Below are 19,339 nucleotides of genomic sequence, written 5' to 3'. Positions count from 1 at the left end.
TTTGACTCTATGCCAAATAGCTCGCTGCACTTCTAAAAAAATTCTTTACTGTAAAAAAGTAATCTGAAAGATCCCTGGACTGCAGTCAACTTCATATCACACATACCTGCTTCTTCAAGGCATTGTATTTGGCTCAGCATAGCAACAGAAGCATAACTATTAGTTGTTCTTTCAACCTTAAGGTAGTTGGATGCCCCACTACCCCACCCACTAAGCAAATAAATTGACTTTGATGTCCCTGTGTCACAGAAGAGAAAAATAAAGGCCTTATATTCAGTGGTGTGAAAGAGCTTGTTCTAAAGATTAACATTTTCAAATGAATACTAAGCATAAAAATAGTATTTGTAGTTCATTCTTTCAGCCCCTTGTCAAATAAGGCTATTTGATATATAGCATCTCTGACGACAGAGCTGACTTGTCAAGGCATTTCCCTACAAACAGGGAAGAATTTTTTGTTATATCCATTTATTCCAAAGATACTCACTGAAAGGAATTTGGTCATATTTACCATCTACCTTGCAAGGCTGGAAAAGAAGTCACTGTGCAACATCTAAGGAGTTGTAGAAGAGACGAGGAGTTATAACTCATTGGACGTTGGTACATTACACCGCACCTTCAGCTGAAGTGTGAAGGGATGCAGTAATTGCTGAGATTACTGCTTTGTATATCAGGGTATATATTTTTTGCAGCACAGTTTCAGTCTCTCTACCTGTAGCTTGAAGTATACCCTGGTTCCACTCTAAACTCCACGTGCTGCTGGGCAGATGCTGAGCAAGAAACACCACATATCGGTGTACTTGTTGCCCAGCCTGATTATTTCATCCCTATCACCAATTTCAGGGCCATCCATGTCTGTATTGGGAGGTGGAATTCAACTGGAGCTGAACCTTGACAATTAGGTCCTTTGCTATTTTAATGGTAACTAATGGGACTAAGGTAAACATAAGGGGAAACAAATCATAGAATCATAGAATCATAGAATGGTTTGGGTTGGAAGGGACCTTAAAGATCATCTGGTTCCAACCACCCTGCCATGGGCAGGGACACCTTCCACTAGACCAGGTTGCTCAGAGCTCCATCCATCCTGACCTTGAACACTTCCAGGGAGGGGGCATCTAAATCTGCCCTCTTTTAGTTTAAAGCCATTTCTCCTTGTCCTATTACTACAGACCCTTGTGATAAGTCCCTCTCCATCCTTGCTGTAGGCCCCCTTCAGGTACTGGAAGGCTGCTATAAGGTCACCCTGGAGCCTAGGAACACTTTAATGCTTATTCAGGCAATATGTGACAATTCATAAGTAAAACATTGATAGCAACACATGTGCTCTGGCTGGAATTCAAACATAATAATTCTTTTATTGTCTTAATTTTAAATTTTCATGTGCATGAGTGAGCGATGCTTCCATGTGAATCTCAACTATCTGCTTCTACATACCTATAGATACTAGATATATTTTAAAGTTAAATAATGAAAAATGTACCTTGGTACCTGTTTTAGTCTGCATTTCCTTTGTTTATTCCTAAGATTACATGGATGATATATAGTGTTGGAAAAGAACTTATTCAAAGGACTTGTTTAAATAAAGAACAATTTGTAAATTGTACCAAATGACTTCGTACAGAAATACGTATGTACATAGACATGTAAAAAAAACAAAACACACAGGAAAATCTCAACTTGATACATTTGAAAAATATTAAGATTTGGAAAACATTAAGACATCTGGGTGTACAGCACATGTAAACCACTTCGTGGTGAAACCAGAAGTGAGGAAATGCACATTCACTGATATCAGCCACAATATCAGAAAGTCAGCTCTTTCCTTTTTGTCATTAAAGCTGATGCTTCGGCAATAAGCTTTGCTTAAAAAAACCCCCAAACATAAAAACCCAGTTCATGCTTTAAAAACACTTGTGTACAGAACAATAACAGTAACAACATGTGGATTATAATGAGCTACAAAAAAAAATCTTAACAGAAACAGAATTGTCATACACCTATTATTGATCGTCTTAATACCCGAGACTTCTGGCTGCATTTTGCATGTAGCGATGTTAATGACATGATATTAAATCTCACAACTTTTATGTTGTGCAGCCCATGAGTTCCAGACCCAAAATGATATATTACATAATTTGTATACAGTTGTATTTCTTAGATAATCATATTGCTCAAAAACAAATGCTGACATTTTCAATATTTATGCATAGTTCCTGACCTGTCTTTCATGTAAAGCTCCTTGCCAGGGAAAACCTTACATAGGAATTCAGGGACATTTACTGTAAGCAGAGCAGCAGCATATTACAGAGAAACAGAAATATTCACACTGTCTTACTAAATGTAATGCCATTTGTCTAAATTAGGAGCTTTGTCAATATAGTGGAAAGTGTCCTGAATTAGATATGCCAGATCCTCTTTCTGAGGATCCTCCGACCATCTAGGGAAACCAAACTCTGTATTGCGTGATGATTTCCCATCATATTTACATGTATCTTATCTGAAGGAGCAAGAATTCACAATACTTTAGCTGGGGGTACAGACTGTGTTGAGTTTAAGGATCTTTGACAAATCCTAAAAGTGGTGTCACGCATTTCTAGTCCTACTTCACTATAGGGCAGCCCCTTGGTGTGCTACTAAGTCCAATAAGATGGTGATTAGGTCTGTGTTGTAATTTTTTCTTCCCTAACATTTCCTGAAGCTTCCTTTCCCAAAGGCAGCAGAAGCTAGTAGAGGATTACATCTAAAATAGTGAAGGGGGAAGCACACCACAGAGCTTGGCAGATCCTTTGTTAGACTCGTACTTACCTGGTTTTGACTCCCTTCTCTAATGCATAGTGGGAGAGACTGGTGCCCTGATTGCCAGCTTTGTGACTGGATTAATAAAAATCCATAACTGGATAATTTTTAGGGAGAACAGTCTCAGGGGGCTTTGCTGTCTGTTGTCATTAACCCATCACCCAGCTGCTAAGCCTGGACCATGTTTGCCCATCAGGGCACCAGAGCTGCAAATGGATGTGCTGTCAACGTTGTGGCAGGGGATCCGCAGACAGGTTCCCCCTCCAGTGGTGAAGCCTCTCCCTGGGGTTTCACCCAAACTAGGTCTGCAAACACTGGGGATGCAGCTGGGCTACAGCATGAAACTAGTGCTCAGAGAAGGTCTTGGCCCTGCCAAGCATGAGATGCAGGCAGTATATTCTGCTCCTATCACATCGCATCACACACTCATCATGGCAGATTAAACACCAGAGCCCAAAAGTCTTATGTGTGCTTGCAAAGGGGATTTTTCTTCTGTTTGTGGTACTGGATTCACACGTTGGCAGGTATTTTACAAAAAATCATATAAGAAATGGCAATTCCATGCGGGAAGAATACTTGCTTGGCTTACAGGCCAAGGCAGATGCTGAAGCACTTATCTAAGAGGTCTTCCTGCATAAGATTCTATGATTTGTATAGCCACTATCTTAAATTGGGACCTTAAATAAGGTTATGTTAACATAATGACTCTATTTACATGCTACATCGAGGCAGTTATAATCAGTCTCAAGTCTAAGTAATCTATCTCTATATTAGCTTTAGAACATGCAAAAAATAGAGTAGACATCTGTTCCATCGAAGAAGGGGTGTATTTTCACTAAAAACACTAGACCACAAAACTTGGCACCATCAGTAAAATGTTAATAGATATTTTAAAATTGTATAAACCAAATGTCTAAATAGAAAAGGTTTGATCTTGAAGGGAATGCATCCCCATAAAATAAAACTCTTTAAAATGGAATGTAGCCAGTTTCTAAATACATTCAAATCTTATAGTGTCTCTATAAATAGAAAACTAGATAGTGCTGAAGAGCTAAAGCAGTCCTTTCATGACGTGGAATACACACATTCAAGTGAGTATGTTTCTCCTTCTTTACTATTGTTAATACACATTTGCTTGAGCTATAGCTGTTCCAGCCTTTGGCAACAGTTCAAGTAACTTCCCCTCTTCTCTCCTTTGCATCCCTCCATCTTCCATTTTGACACCACAGAGTTGCCAGGGCTTGTCTTGATTTCCTAAAGTTTTAGGAAAAATGCCCAATGTCCCAAACTCTGTTGGTATGTGTGCAGCCAATCAAGGAAGCGTGCCATAAATTCACCACGGTGCTTCCATCGTCACTCAGGTAGTGGCACATCTCTAGTCCTTGTGCTTCAGCCAAGGGAGGCTATGTTCTGACAAGCTCCCTCTTACTTGCACAGAGCCTGCTGAGAAGGATTTCAGAATAAACTTGATTTATTGGACCTCGGACATGGTATGGGGACTGAGAATTTGTTGCATAGTCCTGCAGTTGTGACGGTTTGCTTTGGCTGCCAAAATATTTCCCCAGTGTATAGTGCCTTGATAACGTCATTGCTATGTGCGGGCTTTCTTCAGAGGGATTGGATTTCACCACCTGCGAAAGAAGTGACATATGTGAGTGCTTTCTGCCTGCGCCTAGAGGGATGCACTGCTGCGCGCACAGAAATTCTGAGGCAGTTCTCCACAAAGCAGGCCCTGATACTCTTACCTTGAGCTTCAAGTTGCTCACAAACAGCATTTTAGTGGGCCAGCTTGTTATGTTACGTACTAACTGAATTGTAAGATCTTATTCACTTAAGACTTGAAATCTAAATGTATGAGCTCATTCTTCTCGGCTGGTTGATTCTGTACTGCCTTTTCATATTAGGCTGTGTTCTCTTCATTAGGGACAATTTATCTGAACAACAACATTAATACTTAACAGTTTGTCTGTGTATTTGCCATGGGAAAACATTAACTCAGGACAGCCCTGACTTGCAGGAAGGTTTAAATCCTGTTCTGATCCCAGGCACTTGAGAAACACGTACTGTGTCTCAGTTGTGAGCCCTGCAAGACTCTGTCACTCTCAGGTCTTGATGCAAAGCTGGCCCAGTTCCATGTTGAGATGAAAACACTCGTGTGTCATGTTTCTCCAAGAAGGGAGTTACAATGCAATTTAACATCCCTCTCCCCAGGGCATCACACTGGCATAACCACAATGTCATTAAGTAACTTAGTGCAGAAGAATACTCCTCTTTGGATCCCCAAATATGTATAAAGCTCTGGGATTTCTATGGAATAAACAAACGCCCGTGGAGCTAACGAGAAAGAAAGTGGAAGGTGTGGTTGTCAGGAGCCTAATGACCAGGGGCTGGTCTCCTGTGAGATGCTGAAGGTCCCGCCTCAGTGAATGCACAGTCACTGATGAATAAGGAAACAACTTCAAGAGAGGCAAAACCTCAGAATTTTGCACAGATGCAGAACAGAGGACCCTGACTCAGGCATCGGCAAGTCCAGAGAAAGCACAAAAGGGGCCAAGTGGTTAACTTATTTTTAAAGAGTAAATATATGCTGACTTGATGGCTCTGATGCCCATCAATCCTCCTGCTATATCAATCACAATATACACCTGAAAAAGCAGAATTATTTATTAGTGCACATATTTATGTGGAACCATATTAGCTTTTTAAAAATGTAGTGTATATTTACTGTCACTGAACAATCAGAAACAATGTTCATGTGCAGTGAAGCTCATAATAAATGAAACAATTCATAAAAACTAAATGTGAGTGAAGGAATAATGTACAAAGTCTTGAAAGACTGGGCAGAGAGGCTATGAGGGAGCTGGCTGATCTAAAAAAAATACCAGGAATTAGCCATGTAGAAAATTAATATATCTTGTGATCAATTTGATACAGCTAAGCCAAGGGCTGTTATTTGTTTTCATGCAATAACTGCAGCTTCATTTTTTTAAATTAGTGCCTTAGATCTTACAACTATTTCAAAACGATGCCACCTTGAACCAGTCACCCAAACTGCATTCCTGTTAGGCATAAACTCCCAGGAATGCAATCTAATGTTCATCCAGCAGCCAGCCACTGATTAAGATACCAAAATCTCAAGGTTGCTAGTTTCTATGTTGTGATAATGATTTCATTGCCATTAAATTAGGGAATAAATCTGAATAAAAAAAATAGGTTCCATAAAGGTCTTTATAACTGCTGGCCAATTTACTTCTCACTAAGCATTTGTGAAGAATGATGTAATTAAAAAATCAGATCTGCATGTGTGCATAGAACGTGAAGCATGTTTCGACAGAAGGTGCCGGAGTTATGCAAGATTTTTTGTCCCAGAGTGATATCATCCCTTTGTGAGTCCAGATCCCTTGGCAAACCGAGCGAAGAGTGGGGAGTCTACAGAGCTGCAGATTTCCGTGCTATCAGGGTGACCCAAGGCTCTCTGAAGTGGGCTGGTGAGAACTCACATAATTTATCAGGACAGTTGGGGGAAATTGCTTTCTGTTTGGCCAGCTAGCGAGAATGAAATCAGAACTGTAGAATGCATTTCATTTCTTGTTTTCCGACTGCACAGAATGGCCAGCCCTGCGTTGCCTCATGGCCATGCTTTAGCTCAGATGGCATTTATAGTGGGGTGCTGTCTTCTGTCTTCTGGGAGTTTAGGAGGTCACTATTTAAGAGAAAGAAAGTGAAAGCACAAAGCAGTAGATTTAATCCATTTCATCTGGTTTCATAAAACATGAAAAGGGTTGGGGTTTTACACAGTGTTCTTGGCTCTGTCCTTGGAGGCAAAATGCCATTTTCCTAGTGCAAACTGTTTCAGCACCTGATGAAACTCCTCTTGCTAGGATGCAGAAATAAACTGATGACAAAATTGTTAAAACTAACAAGGTATCAGAAGCATTCAAGGACTTTCTTTTTGCTTTCCTCAAAGATCAGGTCTGTTTTTTGGTAGCTGATGGATTCTCCTGGGCACATCTACACCTCTTTCAGGCACAACAGTCTCCCAAGCCTCATTAACAACAGCTCCATGAGCCAAATTCTCCCCTTATCCTCCCCAGAAACACATACTCTCCGTTGAGATTCCTCCAGCAGAGAAGCAAGGCCAAATCTGCACATGAGCTCATACAAAATGACGGAGGAGTTGATGAAAAATGCTGATGACCGATCACGCCCTGCTGTTTTGTACCCAGTTCCATAAAAAGCATCTGAAATATTTCGCTTTGAAGTTCTCTGTTTCACTCAAGAACTCTGTGGATATGGTGAGCATCAGCAATGACCCATGAAGACACCAACATCTGGGTTCTAGGCAAAAAAGGGTCAGTATAGCCATCTGGGTGAAATGGAGGGAGGCATTTACTCCACAGGACTATTTATCCATCGCATAAATATCTGCTCTGGGACTTACTCTCTCTTTTTCAGCTCCATTTGGACTGGGCTGTGTTCGTGCCTCTCTCATGTACTGAGCAGAGTAGATTAAAGGATTGGTTAACTAACCACGCCTGCTGCATTTGGTCCCAAAGCAGGACAGAGGCCATGGCAATGGGCTGAAAACATGTGAGCTGCTGAGGAGCCCGAGGTGGGAACCAGCTGTGAGGCTGACACAGAGGAAATGAGGTCAGACGGGTCTGATAACGCTCCCAAACCTGTGCTCAGTCCCAGCGAGCCTCGTACCGGAGCACAGTCCCAACCAGTGGCAGCTGGTTGTTGCCCTGCTCTCTTTTGGGAACGCATTGCTTGTCTGGTAGACCATCTCCGATATTGTATCTCTGTTTGTGGTATTGAATGAGAAAAATCAAAGCCTTATATTTATTGGGTTTTTTATTCTGCTTTGTGTAAAGGTGACTGCTGTGGGTGAAAGAATTAAATTTAATCCACCAGCTACAAGAAAATAGCTAGGCTTGCTATGCTAGTCCTTGGCCAGTAGATACTGCAAGGACACTTTATTTTGATATTTATATATTGACACTTTATATTCTGATATTTAAGGAAAATATATCACAGCTGCCCTGATGTTTCTTCACAGCAAAAATTAGTGATTCATCTTTGTTCCTGGTGTCACGGCCCTATCTTTAGGGAGTTTCTGTGATAACCCTGCACATGTCCAGGTCCTAGGAACAGGCTTGGGCAAGAGTGACGCTTAAAAAAAATAGGCATGACTTGGCAAAATAAGCAAAGGGGTTTTATCCTTCTCTTGAGAGTTTCAGAAAACATTTGGTGGTCTCCCTTTTTTGAAGTAATGTGTTTTGACAAAAAGCAAATTCCTAAATTCATGCTGGAAACATGTTAATGTTTCACTTGTGTGGGTGATAGTCTTTTTTAATATTTATGCAGTTTTGATAAATCTAATAGAAAAAATTCTAGAATTTTCTCAATCTGAACTAACTTGTAGAGTTCTGTCTTCTAAATGACATGTCAAATTCTTTGTGTCATTATTCTAGTTGGTAACCGAACTCCCAAGGTTTCTTCCAGCTAGTAGCGTCCTATTGGCTTAAAGTCCCCAGCTGACCGTGAAACACCATAAATTCATTAACTCTTGTTTTCAAAGAGAAATCTTTTGTTGCATCCTATTTTTCCTCCAGTTTTAACCTTTTGGTAACAATTTCTTCTCATTCTATACTTCTGTGAAAGAACTTGCACCTTTCATCCCTCTTTTGATCACTCGGAGGAAATGCAATCTTCTGAAAGATATGACAGTTCAAGTTTTATGGTCCTAAACAGTTTTTAATGGAATAAATTGCGGTAGTTTCCTAGTCTTTTGTTAAACAGACAACCCAGATTCAGTTCATAAGAAAGAAGATACTTGTAGCATCACAGGGAATTTCTTACTGTGCTAAACATGGCTTAGAGGTCATCTAATCTAAAGAGGTACCAGAGGGCTTCTCTGTACTTATACCTTGCAACAAATTGAGGCACAGGGTTTCTGATGGTGTCTGAGTGCACAACTCCAGTTTTCAATGAAGAAATATTCTTTACTGGGAATCAGGAGTTAATCATCTGGAACCTCCTTTTTTTCTCAAAGCTTTTTCTGGTTTCCAAAGGGAGTAAAGTAATATTCATGGATCTTCTTTAGGGAAATGAATGACGTGTTTGGATTCTCAGCAGACTGACCACTCATAACAGGAACCTGGGAACTGGCCTTTTCTATCCACAAGTTGGTGTCATGAGTACGAGAAAGGACTTGGTTGGAAGATACAGGAATAGTCTGGTGGCCTTGGTGACAGTTCATTAACTATCATATTCATAATTACTGTCACCAGCCTTATGGCAGAAGGTACCTGCTTACTTGAGTACTCAAAAATTACACTCTCTGATTTCATTCAGTGTCACCTGCACTAAACCAGGGGTGCACTTCTTCATTTGTTACACAGAAGGTACAAGAAATGCAAAGCTAAAACAGATCTCTCCTTTGCTGATTGGGAAGAGTGCTCACTATAAAAAGACATACCACATACTCAAAATACATCTCAAAGGAAACCAGAAGAATTTTAAATATCTTGTTTGTCAAACTCTTTACTTTCACTGGTTTGGCAGCCTCTGGGGTGATTTTGTGCCTAGATATAATAATGTGTTTGCTTATTCATTTTTTTATTAAATCCATGGACTCCTGTCATTTGTAATATATTGTGAAGATTCCTTGCCAGAACTTTGAGCAGAAGAATATGTTCTCAGTTGCCCTACTCAAATATTTTCCATGTCCTTGTTTCACTGGTCCAGTAGTTAGAATTTCTATAGATTTCAGACAAAAAAGAAAGCAGAATGAGAACAAGTGACTTATACTTCTGTTTCTATAGTTTGTTCACTATAACTATTCCAGAAAACTTTCTCAGACATATGAAAAGAGATGTACAGCAGTAACATTAGTCTTTCAATTTTAAGCTCCATTTTAAAAGCACCGATGGTTTGATCGGACTCTGCTGAGCGGCTCAGGAAGGCTTCAGACAAAAAGCTGTGAGACTGAGATATGGCAAAAAGAGAAAGTCCATGCAGAAGCAGTAGGGAACTATAACATATAGCAAATATCAGCAAGGATATGAAACACATAGCAAATAATATAAGAACCTGGAAACCGTGCAACATCTTTTTAAACAGGTTACCTTTACAGAAGAGCATGCTTGGTTTTATTTCAGATCACCACTACAGGAGTTCAGCCTGTCCTCAGGCAGTGTTGCACTCTAAGCGGCTAGGGCCAAGTGCCGCTGTATAAACTGCTGTCTCTGTTTTTTACTCAGGCCTGACTTTGAGTCACAGATATGAACCTCATTGCACACCTTTTTCTTTCTAAGCACATGACAGTTAAAATCTCTGTTAAATACCTGGGAATGAGATGGGTGTAAAGTATTACCTCATGGAAATGGCAGCCGCACTTTCCTTGCAGGAATTCTTTGTAACGTCCCATGGTAATGACAAAGGTGTCAACAACTTCATAGCCGAAATTTTTTGCGGTATCCAGAATAACCAAGTTTTCATTCCACAAGTTTTGCACTTCTGCCTGCATTTCAGATAAAAAATGGCAATGATTTGTCAGGAGGGCTGTTTAAAGGTTATTTTATTCTGCCACTGAATGACAAAAGATGAATAGCAAAACTGCATTTTGAATAAAGAAATTACGTTACGCCCCAGACATGAATTACTGTAAAATTGCTTTTGAAAGTAACTATTACTCCAAGACTATTGTAGGTTTTTGCAGAAATTTCTTAGAATGGATTTTGCAGCACAAAAATATTTACAAGAAAATCTGAAATTTTTCACTTAATTACCCAACAGATCAGGTTGATTTCAACAAGATCTAAACTAAAAATCATGTTAGCAGTCACTATAATTCCTTTTCAATAGTTGTGCAGCTTTCTTCATAGAAAGAGTTCTATGCTGTTTAAAATACAACTGCTGGGTAGCAGCTTTTGATATATACCTCCATAACATGAGGCATAATTCAGAAAAAAAAAATCCTGTAATAAAGTTGTCTGTATCAAATGGTGAAATTGTTCCTGTAAAAGAAAAATTCAGCTTCAAATCAAAGTCATTGAGACTGTTGCTTCAAAAGGATTATAGGGCCATGGGTATCTTAGAAATGGTTACACCAAAAACCAGATTATTATTTCTCAAGATATTACAGGAAGGCCAGGAACAGAAAAAAGGACAGCCATAAATTTGTGAAGGTGGTGGATTTGACACTAAAGACAGAAGGGCTTTGAGAGTAGCTGGGGTAATCCAGAAGTTCAGAGCACCCAAACCACATGGGTAATTTGTCATATGATTCCAATATTGAAAGGGAAAAGAATGTTGATTATGCACTGTAGTTGATTTTTGGAGTTTTATAAACTGCTGGATGAGAAACAGAAAAAGGCAGTCTTGGGAAGCCTTTAATACTCTTTCTGTCCATGCCTCACCTACCTTGGATCAAAGTTTTGCTTCTTCTTCCTAGGACTGAACTCCCCTGAAAGCTATGTCAGGAGCTACAACAGCGTTTCTTCATGTTGAGTCCAACGATTTCCCTACTGTATCCTAACCTGGTCATCTGGGTAAATTAAGGAAATGGTTGGAATCAATAAGAAGATATTCAGTAGAGACAAAGCAGATCGTACTAACTTAGAAAGAATGGGCAAAATCCAACAGGGCGGTCTCCATGGCAGAAAGAAGAGTGAGAGTAACTGTAACTCACACAGAATACAGCAGCGTGTGATGGCTGCAAAAAGACGTGGGCACCAGCCCCGAGTGTGATAGGAGTGCTGTACGTAAAGTGTGAAAGCCAATAATGTTCTCTTTTCAACACCTGTGAATAGCTGGAGCGTAACATGCAGCGTTTGTAGGCATCGTGTCCTCTGTTCTGCCCTCTGGTGCTTCGCAGCCCCATCTCATCCACGCATTTCATGTGTTCAGTAGAGAACCACCATCCAAATTCAAACAAAAATATTGAGTTGAAGGAGTTACACAGCACGTTGAAATGAGCCTATCTGTTACTCTGAGAGTCTTAGGCATGATTTAAACTGACTGTCACATCCGATTAACATGTAAAGGCTAGATTCACTGGTACACTGATTTCGTTCTGGGTTCATAGCATGGTGAAGATAGATTTATGGAGAGCTGTGCAATGCAGCCACACCAGTGAATCTGACCCAGCAGTAACCATGAGGGAAGCCTAGGGAGGGCCGGTGCCCGACATGGTACGAGGAACAAGCTGCCTGTCCCCAGCTCGACTTCTCAACTTTGGAAGCAGGCTTAGTATCAGAGCTTCTTCTGGTTCCTGGGATGGCTGAGAGAGTGCGGCACCTCAAACGGCGTTCTGATTGTGGCAAAATCCACGAAATAAGGCAAAATGGTTTGAATCTTTATTAGCAGGCAGTATGAGCAAATACGAACATTATTCTTTCTTTGATCCATTTAAAGCTTGGCCAGCAGAGGTTGCAAGATATTTTGACCAGAGAGCAAAATAATTGCTGAAATGACAAGTTTGCTGTGAAAATGCACTTGAAATGTACTGTAGCTTACCTGTGACAGAGAGTGTATTCCATCCACTGGGAGGTGAAAGCCCATCCCTATGGATTTGATAATTACCAGGATATTTGATAGATTTTCCCTGTTTAGTAAATAAAAAAAAAGACACGTTACTTAACAGACACATCAAAAGACATTGCTTTTTTATTTTTTCAAAGCCACTTACGTGCACACCCATGAGAAAACAAATTAAATGTTTGTATTTAAAAATTTTTGTCAAGTTGTTTCTCATAATTTATCATATCAAGACTTGGAATAAGACCAAGTACATAACTTTACCTGTTCAACACCTTTTGGATAATTTGCAGGTGATTGGAATTAAGCCACTGAACACCACCTACAATTAATACGGTCTGGTGTGTGTTCTCCAGGGGACGTGATCTGAAATCCAGAAAGGAAAAACAACACATGTTGCCTGAAAACAGATGGCAAACATTTTAACTGCATTGCACTGCATTTCAGTGAACTGTATCTGGCATCCTGATCAGAGGCCTGATGTAATTTTCTACTATTTTTCAACCACACAATACGGTCTGCATACATTATGTTTAATTGTTTACTCACTTTAATTATTCAATGTGTTAAACACATTTGAAAATAGAATGAAAATACAAAAATGCCAGCAACAGAGTTTGTACAGTACCTCTGCAGCAGTTGTTCCACCGCTTTTTCAAAAGTCGGTCTCTGGTTTGCGTTCATCCAAAACTGAGGGTAGTAGGAGTAACTGATAAATGTTTTCCCTTCATTGATATTATGATAAAATTTGACATCATGAGTCTTTTGCCATTCCTGAAGAGTCTTATTCACTCTTTCTATTAGATAGTACATCATCCCCCTGTTAGTTGAGTCACCTATAAAAAGAATCTTCAGATGGAAAAAAGGTGTGATTTAGAAGGCGTACACTCCAAAAACCAAAAGCTAAGAAAAGAATATCGCTAGTCTGGAGGTTTTTAATCCTTCTCATAATGTTCAAGAAATATCTCTGTGAGTCACCAATTCTCCAGCCCTGACATGTCAATAATAAAGTTCTCCTTTAGCAAAATCTCTGTGATTTGATTAATAAAAAGCTATATTACGTGCTTCAAAGATGAAAAGTACAAGTTATAAATGGCTATAGCTGCACAATTAGCCCTGCATTTTTCATCATTTTTGTTGATCATTTATTTTGCTTAAGTTGATATTTACTTCCAATTGCTAGTACAGAGCCTCTGCTGATTGCTTGCAGCTTCCTGCTTTCCTTCCTCCAATTTTTCATGTGGTTTGTTCCTACACAGCACATCTTGGCTAATGTTTGTCTTCCAGACGGATGTTAGAGTTTACACTAAAGTAACACACACACACACACATATCAGTGGATACTGTTGCTGCCTTACTTGTAAAGAGATGGTCTTTCTGCAGTTTCGGAGATTGAAAAAAGGAGGTTATTTTGGTGGAAGATAATCTGAACAGAGTTCTGGCATGTGTGATGTGACCACCAGGAAGTGAGAGCCAGAAGTGCTGTTAGGGCTTGCTCCTATGCATTCTGTAGTTTGCCCTCACAAATCAAACGTTTCTGTATGTTTTTATCATAGAACTTAATGTGCGGGTTTTTTTAATGTAGTTGCCCTATTTTTAGACAGGACTGGCACTTCCTCCTGCTGAAGAGAACCTGTAAGCAATGACAAGAGTCCAAAGGGGAAGAGAACCCAGGTTTGCTGTGGTTTGCTAATGAAACGTTGTGCATAATCAGTTATTACCTCAGTCACCTCAGCCAGAAATCCACACAGAGGAGCAGAAATGTAAAAGTGGGAGCTAGAAACCCCACAGAGCTGTAACATAGTAACAGCCCTGTTCTCTGTGCAGCGGTATGCAACTTCTCCGACCTCCTCTGGCACCCAGCGTAGTTGGCACCCTGTAAGTTGAATTTTTGTTGTTTGGGTTTTTTAAATTTGATTTGGGTTTGATGCTTTACCACTTCCAGCTTGAATATTTGGTTGTGCAAATAAAATTCAGACTGCACAAAATGACATGTTTAAGAATACAGCTCCAAAGCTTCTCTTAGAGATTTCACACGGTGAAAACACCTTGGACTCTCCTCATCTAATACATCTATACTTGTCTATTTGCTTCAGGACTGCCACAGTTTTAGGAACTGATTCCAGTTCCCACTATGAACCTATTGTGATTAAAAATAAGCCACAACAGTGTACCAATGGTGGTTCCCACAGAACAGAAGCAGTTTCAGACGAAGATACCCTGATCTGGTAGCAGGGCCAAGAATGGCAATGACAATGACCGGAACTTCCCATGCCTTACCATTGTGAGCTGCAGAGAAGCCCTCAATAGATTATGTGTGGTAGCAAACAAGTCAAAACAAGACTTGAGCACACAGAGGTTCTTTTACCTCCTGTCCTGGACCTCTCAAAACTACTTCACAGAGTAAATTCCGTAACAGCTGCTGTTCATGCTTGTAGTGCACAGGCACTTCTCTCACGTGCAAGGGGATTTCCAGCTCTTTTCATATTGTGTCAGAATAAACCTCTTTAAATCAAGCATGTCATGACTCACAGAAGTCAAGGATCCTTGGATCCTTGGAAGGACTGGTTGGATATTCTCTCTTTCCCTCTCTGACACACAACTATTTACAGTCAGGAAGATGGTCTGGACTTACAATATGTCCTAATTCTAAAGTAAGTTAACTTGAGGTTTTAAACAACAATTATTTTAACTTGGAAAATCTCTTAGTCTCTCTAGTCAGTCTATACCCACGTCTCTTTAATCTCCATTTCATAAGTCCATCACTGTAATATCTAGATGTATATGTATTTAAAAAGCAGTTCTCAAATATTCGCAGGCAAGGATATCATTAACTTGCAATGTGGGTGAGAACATTTCTGTAAAAACACAATACATCATTAGCAGAATAACAAACAGGTTCTACCAGGTTACACACATACAGCAGTTGGTAGAACATGCTAGATTATTTCACTTCTACTAATAGCATATGATACCATTTTGTTATCACTGCATATGGTGATTTTTTACTGCAAAGAAGGCTATTCAGCTGTTAATTACACTGATTTGGCAGATGAGTCTTTTTTATCTCACTCTTCATTCTACTATGACTAAGATTCTGATAGATATTTTCTCCTTCTAACTGTATTTGGTCTAATCTCATCTACCGCTGATTTCATATAGCAGAACAACACCCTTCATGGAAAAAACGGAGAGAAGAATGATGGCCAAGGCCAATGAACATGATGCACGGACATCTTGTTTTGCCAACTCTGTGCATTCACTAGCAATTTAAGTGTGAAGTGTCATCCTAAATATTTCCAGTCTCAAACATTGCAGAGCATCAGAGACTGAGATTGACTAACCAGTCTCTTTCCTATTTTTCGTTATGTCAAAATTAGAGCAAATCATACTCCATTGCCTGACACACATTCAATTTGCACTATAAAATATTTTAGCATTGTAGAGCTTTTAAATTTCTACACCTACACACGAATCCACATACAAGCAGTGGATCCATGAATGAGTTTTCAAGTCTGTCCTGGAGGACCTAGCTGGCCAGGTCTGCAGAAGGGAATGCACTCTGTGCGGTCATTTAGAAAACCAGTACCAGGAGAGACAAGTTAAGTACGATCACATCTTAAAGCAGCAGTTCTAGTCCATAAATGCCATGATGCTGGGCACCATGTGAAAGTGTCAGGCGGGCCATAGAATAGTACTACTGCTGTTGTCCTGATGGTCTGAGAGCATGAAGGGGGTGACAGTAGTTAGAGCAGTTTCCTTCAGAGCAGTCAGTATAACTGGATGAAACAGATAACTGTTAGGGCACAGACATACTTCTTCAAATATTATCACAAGATTGATGAGACTGCACACAGCCTATCTCTGAAGGATTAAGTTCTGAGTCTCACAACATCTTCATTTTCACTTTTAAGTCATCTTGTTATGAGGAGGTGAAACAGAAGGTCACGAAATTAGCTCAGACAGCTAATGCCATTGAGTGTCTGGGTGTCCATCTGGGAATGTATACGTATTCCTAGGAGAAGGTGTGGCTGAGCAGGATGAGTCAGGAATGAGACAGATGGCAACATCACATTGGTGAAGAATACAGGTTGCTTCAGCAGGGAAATTAACCTGAATCCTCAGAAACAACTCTACTAAGAGAATAGTTAAGACTTGATGTAAGTGGAGATAAGAGAAATGAGCCAAAGAGGACTTGTGGTTGCACAGAAAGCCAGATCAAAAGTGTAGGTTATCCCCAAAGATGTCAGTCAACTATAGCAACCATATTAGCTTTCAATCAAGAAGTCTTTGACTGTTCAAGTAGGTGTGAGCCATACCAGGACTGTATCTCTGGAGTCATGCAAATGTGTTTAACTTCAGCTACTTCTTTCACAGTGAAACAGCAGCATTGTTGAAAGGTATGTGATTAAAACTAAGACTGCTTTATGTGAAACCTATGCTCCCTGCCCTCTAGCCCTCATGGAGATCTCTGTAGTCTGTTCACAGTTGTCTCAGGAGGGTATCAGCGGCCACGCTCCGGAGACATCATGTGCTGCAATTTTGAAGGGCATGCTCTCCCGTAAGTATAGAGAAGACCTCACATAGAAAGGTGGGTGTACGTTCCTTGTAATCCAATGCATCCCAGGCTGGTAGATGCATAGCACATCACCAGCAAATCTGCTCACACAGAGCATCCATTCGTTAAGACCTCTCTGCATCTAACGATCTGCTTCTAACCCACCCAACCATGCTGAGAGATGTGTAAATCCTGGAAAAAAAGGAAAATTGTTCTTCTTCCTCTCCCCCCAAAAAATCCAGATGGAAGAAGAGGACATTTGTAGGGAATCCTACCTGCAAAGTAGCTTTTCAAACTGCCCTTGTGCAGAGCTGGTTAAGCACATTTTGATGAGGTATGCAGACCCTCAGAAAACATCTTTCAAAGCATCCACCTTTTGCAAGTCAGCTTCACTTACAGAAAATGCTTGGAAGACCCAAAGACTAAAGTAAGTGGTGTATAGCCCCAGGGAGAAAACTTATGTCCTTCAACTAAGCCAAGAGTTTAAATTAATTAGAATAGCTATTCAATGCAATAGAATGTGTGGTAGCTATGGCCACATTGATTTCTACACAGTGGCATGAACTTACTATACTTGTGCACCCCATGTAGTATTTAATATGATCTTCTGAGGATGATTCCGTATTTAGCTTTATGACATTCATGAGCAAAATGATGGCTCAGGTGTGCAGAATATGTCATATCTCATTTTCTTTACAGTCTGGTACAAAGCTTAGTCATGTACTGTTCAGGTCAATGGGGCATTTGTCTGCAGGATGACTAAAGGATCAGACATACATAAGGCTATAATTTTACCAGACGAAGAACAACACTTTCACGCAGACAGATGTTTTCAGTGTCTTCAGTTGCAACCGTTTCGTGTGAAAAATTCCATTGTAGCTTACAGGCTTTAAAAGATTGTGTAAGCATAGTGGAATTCACTTCTTAACCAGACCTATCATTATAAATTAACCACACTTAGGAAATTTAAACACCTGTAAGTCCAAAACACTACTTAACTCAAAAATATTATTAAAAAATTATAAGTTAAAATTCCTGTTTTAACAGCTGAACTTTAAGTACTTCAGCAAATATTGCCTTTTCATATTTCCTGTTCTTAATTACACATGACTCAATGGTACTTTATTATAAGACTGAACTCTGAGTAGCATTTCTCAATGATAAACAAAATACATATCCCCCCTGCTATTGAGGCCAGCTTTCTATATGCTGCTAATTGGATAACTAATTACCTGTTAGGATCCCTTTTCCTTCACCTCTTTTCAAAATTTTTTGTACAAAAATGAAAGCATCATGTCTTAATAGAAGAGACTGAGGGGAGACCTTATCACTGTCTACAACTGTCTGAAAGGCATTTGTAGTAAGGTGGGTGTTGGTCTCTTCTCCCAAGTAACTAGAGATAGGATGAGAGGCAATGGCCTCAAGTTACATCAGGGTAGGTTTAGATTGGATACTAGGAAAATTTTGTTTACGGAAAGAGTGGTCAAGCATTGGAATAGACTGTCCAGGGAAGTGGTGGAGTCACCATGGCTGGCGGTGTTCAAAAAACATGTAGATAAGGCACTTTGGGACATGGCTTAGTAGGCATGGTGGTGATGGATTGACGGTTGGACCTGATGATCTTAGAGGGTTTTCCAACCTCAGTGATTGTATAAATCTTACAGCAAAAACTCATTAACCATGGTTACAGAGGATTTTGCTGAGCCAATGTAATACAGATACTTTTATTAAGATTGCCTTTTTTCTTTGATTCAGTTAGGACATACACGTGGAGTTCCCTAAGAACAACACAGCCTGCGTCTCATTACCCTTAGCTAGACTTTAAAATGGAGAAGAAAACAGACTGCAGATATTAAAAGTGGACTGAATGAAAATCCATTCAACCAGAATCATTTTAGCCTCAAAACTTCTAAATTTTCCTGTTTATTGTGTCTGAAATGAAAACATATGACTGACTTGTTTTGCTAACACATCATAAAGCAAAATAAGGCCTCATAAACTGTTTGTGTGGCTGTATATTCTTTCTCATGTCTCCACCAATCTGACTGTAATTGTTTCACTACAGGTGGTCTTGGCTTTTTATGAAACAGAAACAACTTAGCTCAGGCACAGTTTTATACGCACACAGACTAAAATTGCAGTTAATGATGATGTGAAATCAATTGGAAGTCATAGCAAGGGAAAATTAATTTGTTATAGAGAAAGGAGATGATAATTTTAGAGCTGAGCTCTGAAAAACGTATCAGTCCTAATATAAAAGACATGAAAGCAGTCTGGAGTTAGAAAACAAATTAGAAAGCATTTTTGAAGGGTTATTTATGATGCAGATGGGAAAGAAGTGCTCTATTTGGGTGACCATAAGCATATTTCAGAAGCATTGACAAATACATAAAAGAAATTAATGAGCAAGAGACATATCTGAATGCTGAATTTTACTGTTCT

General features: G+C 39.7%; 1 protein-coding gene across 4 annotated transcripts in view; it reads right to left on the bottom strand.

Annotated features, from left to right (window-relative positions):
- Positions 1 to 1,335: 1,335 nt before the first annotated feature.
- CPED1 (cadherin like and PC-esterase domain containing 1) overlaps positions 1,336 to 19,339 on the bottom strand; it is a 154,480-nt gene continuing 136,476 nt past the window's right edge. For 2 of the 4 annotated variants that reach the window (XM_075429332.1, XM_075429331.1), the window contains exons 19-23: positions 12,968 to 13,188; positions 12,604 to 12,705; positions 12,319 to 12,406; positions 10,175 to 10,321; positions 1,336 to 4,427 (exon numbers count right to left, since the gene is read on the bottom strand). In XM_075429332.1, the coding sequence (XP_075285447.1) occupies positions 4,200 to 4,427; positions 10,175 to 10,321; positions 12,319 to 12,406; positions 12,604 to 12,705; positions 12,968 to 13,188 (786 nt within the window). In that variant the 3' untranslated portion in view covers positions 1,336 to 4,199. Of the gene's footprint in view, positions 10,322 to 12,318; positions 12,407 to 12,603; positions 12,706 to 12,967; positions 13,189 to 19,339 lie in introns of all 4 variants that reach the window. The other 2 variants (XM_075429333.1, XR_012764935.1) reach the window with 2 other exon arrangements.

Source organism: Opisthocomus hoazin, chromosome 8, assembly GCF_030867145.1.
Source record: "Opisthocomus hoazin isolate bOpiHoa1 chromosome 8, bOpiHoa1.hap1, whole genome shotgun sequence".
In the NCBI taxonomy this organism is placed as follows: Eukaryota; Metazoa; Chordata; class Aves; order Opisthocomiformes; family Opisthocomidae; genus Opisthocomus; species Opisthocomus hoazin.
This window is presented reverse-complemented; position numbering and strand designations above follow the sequence as displayed.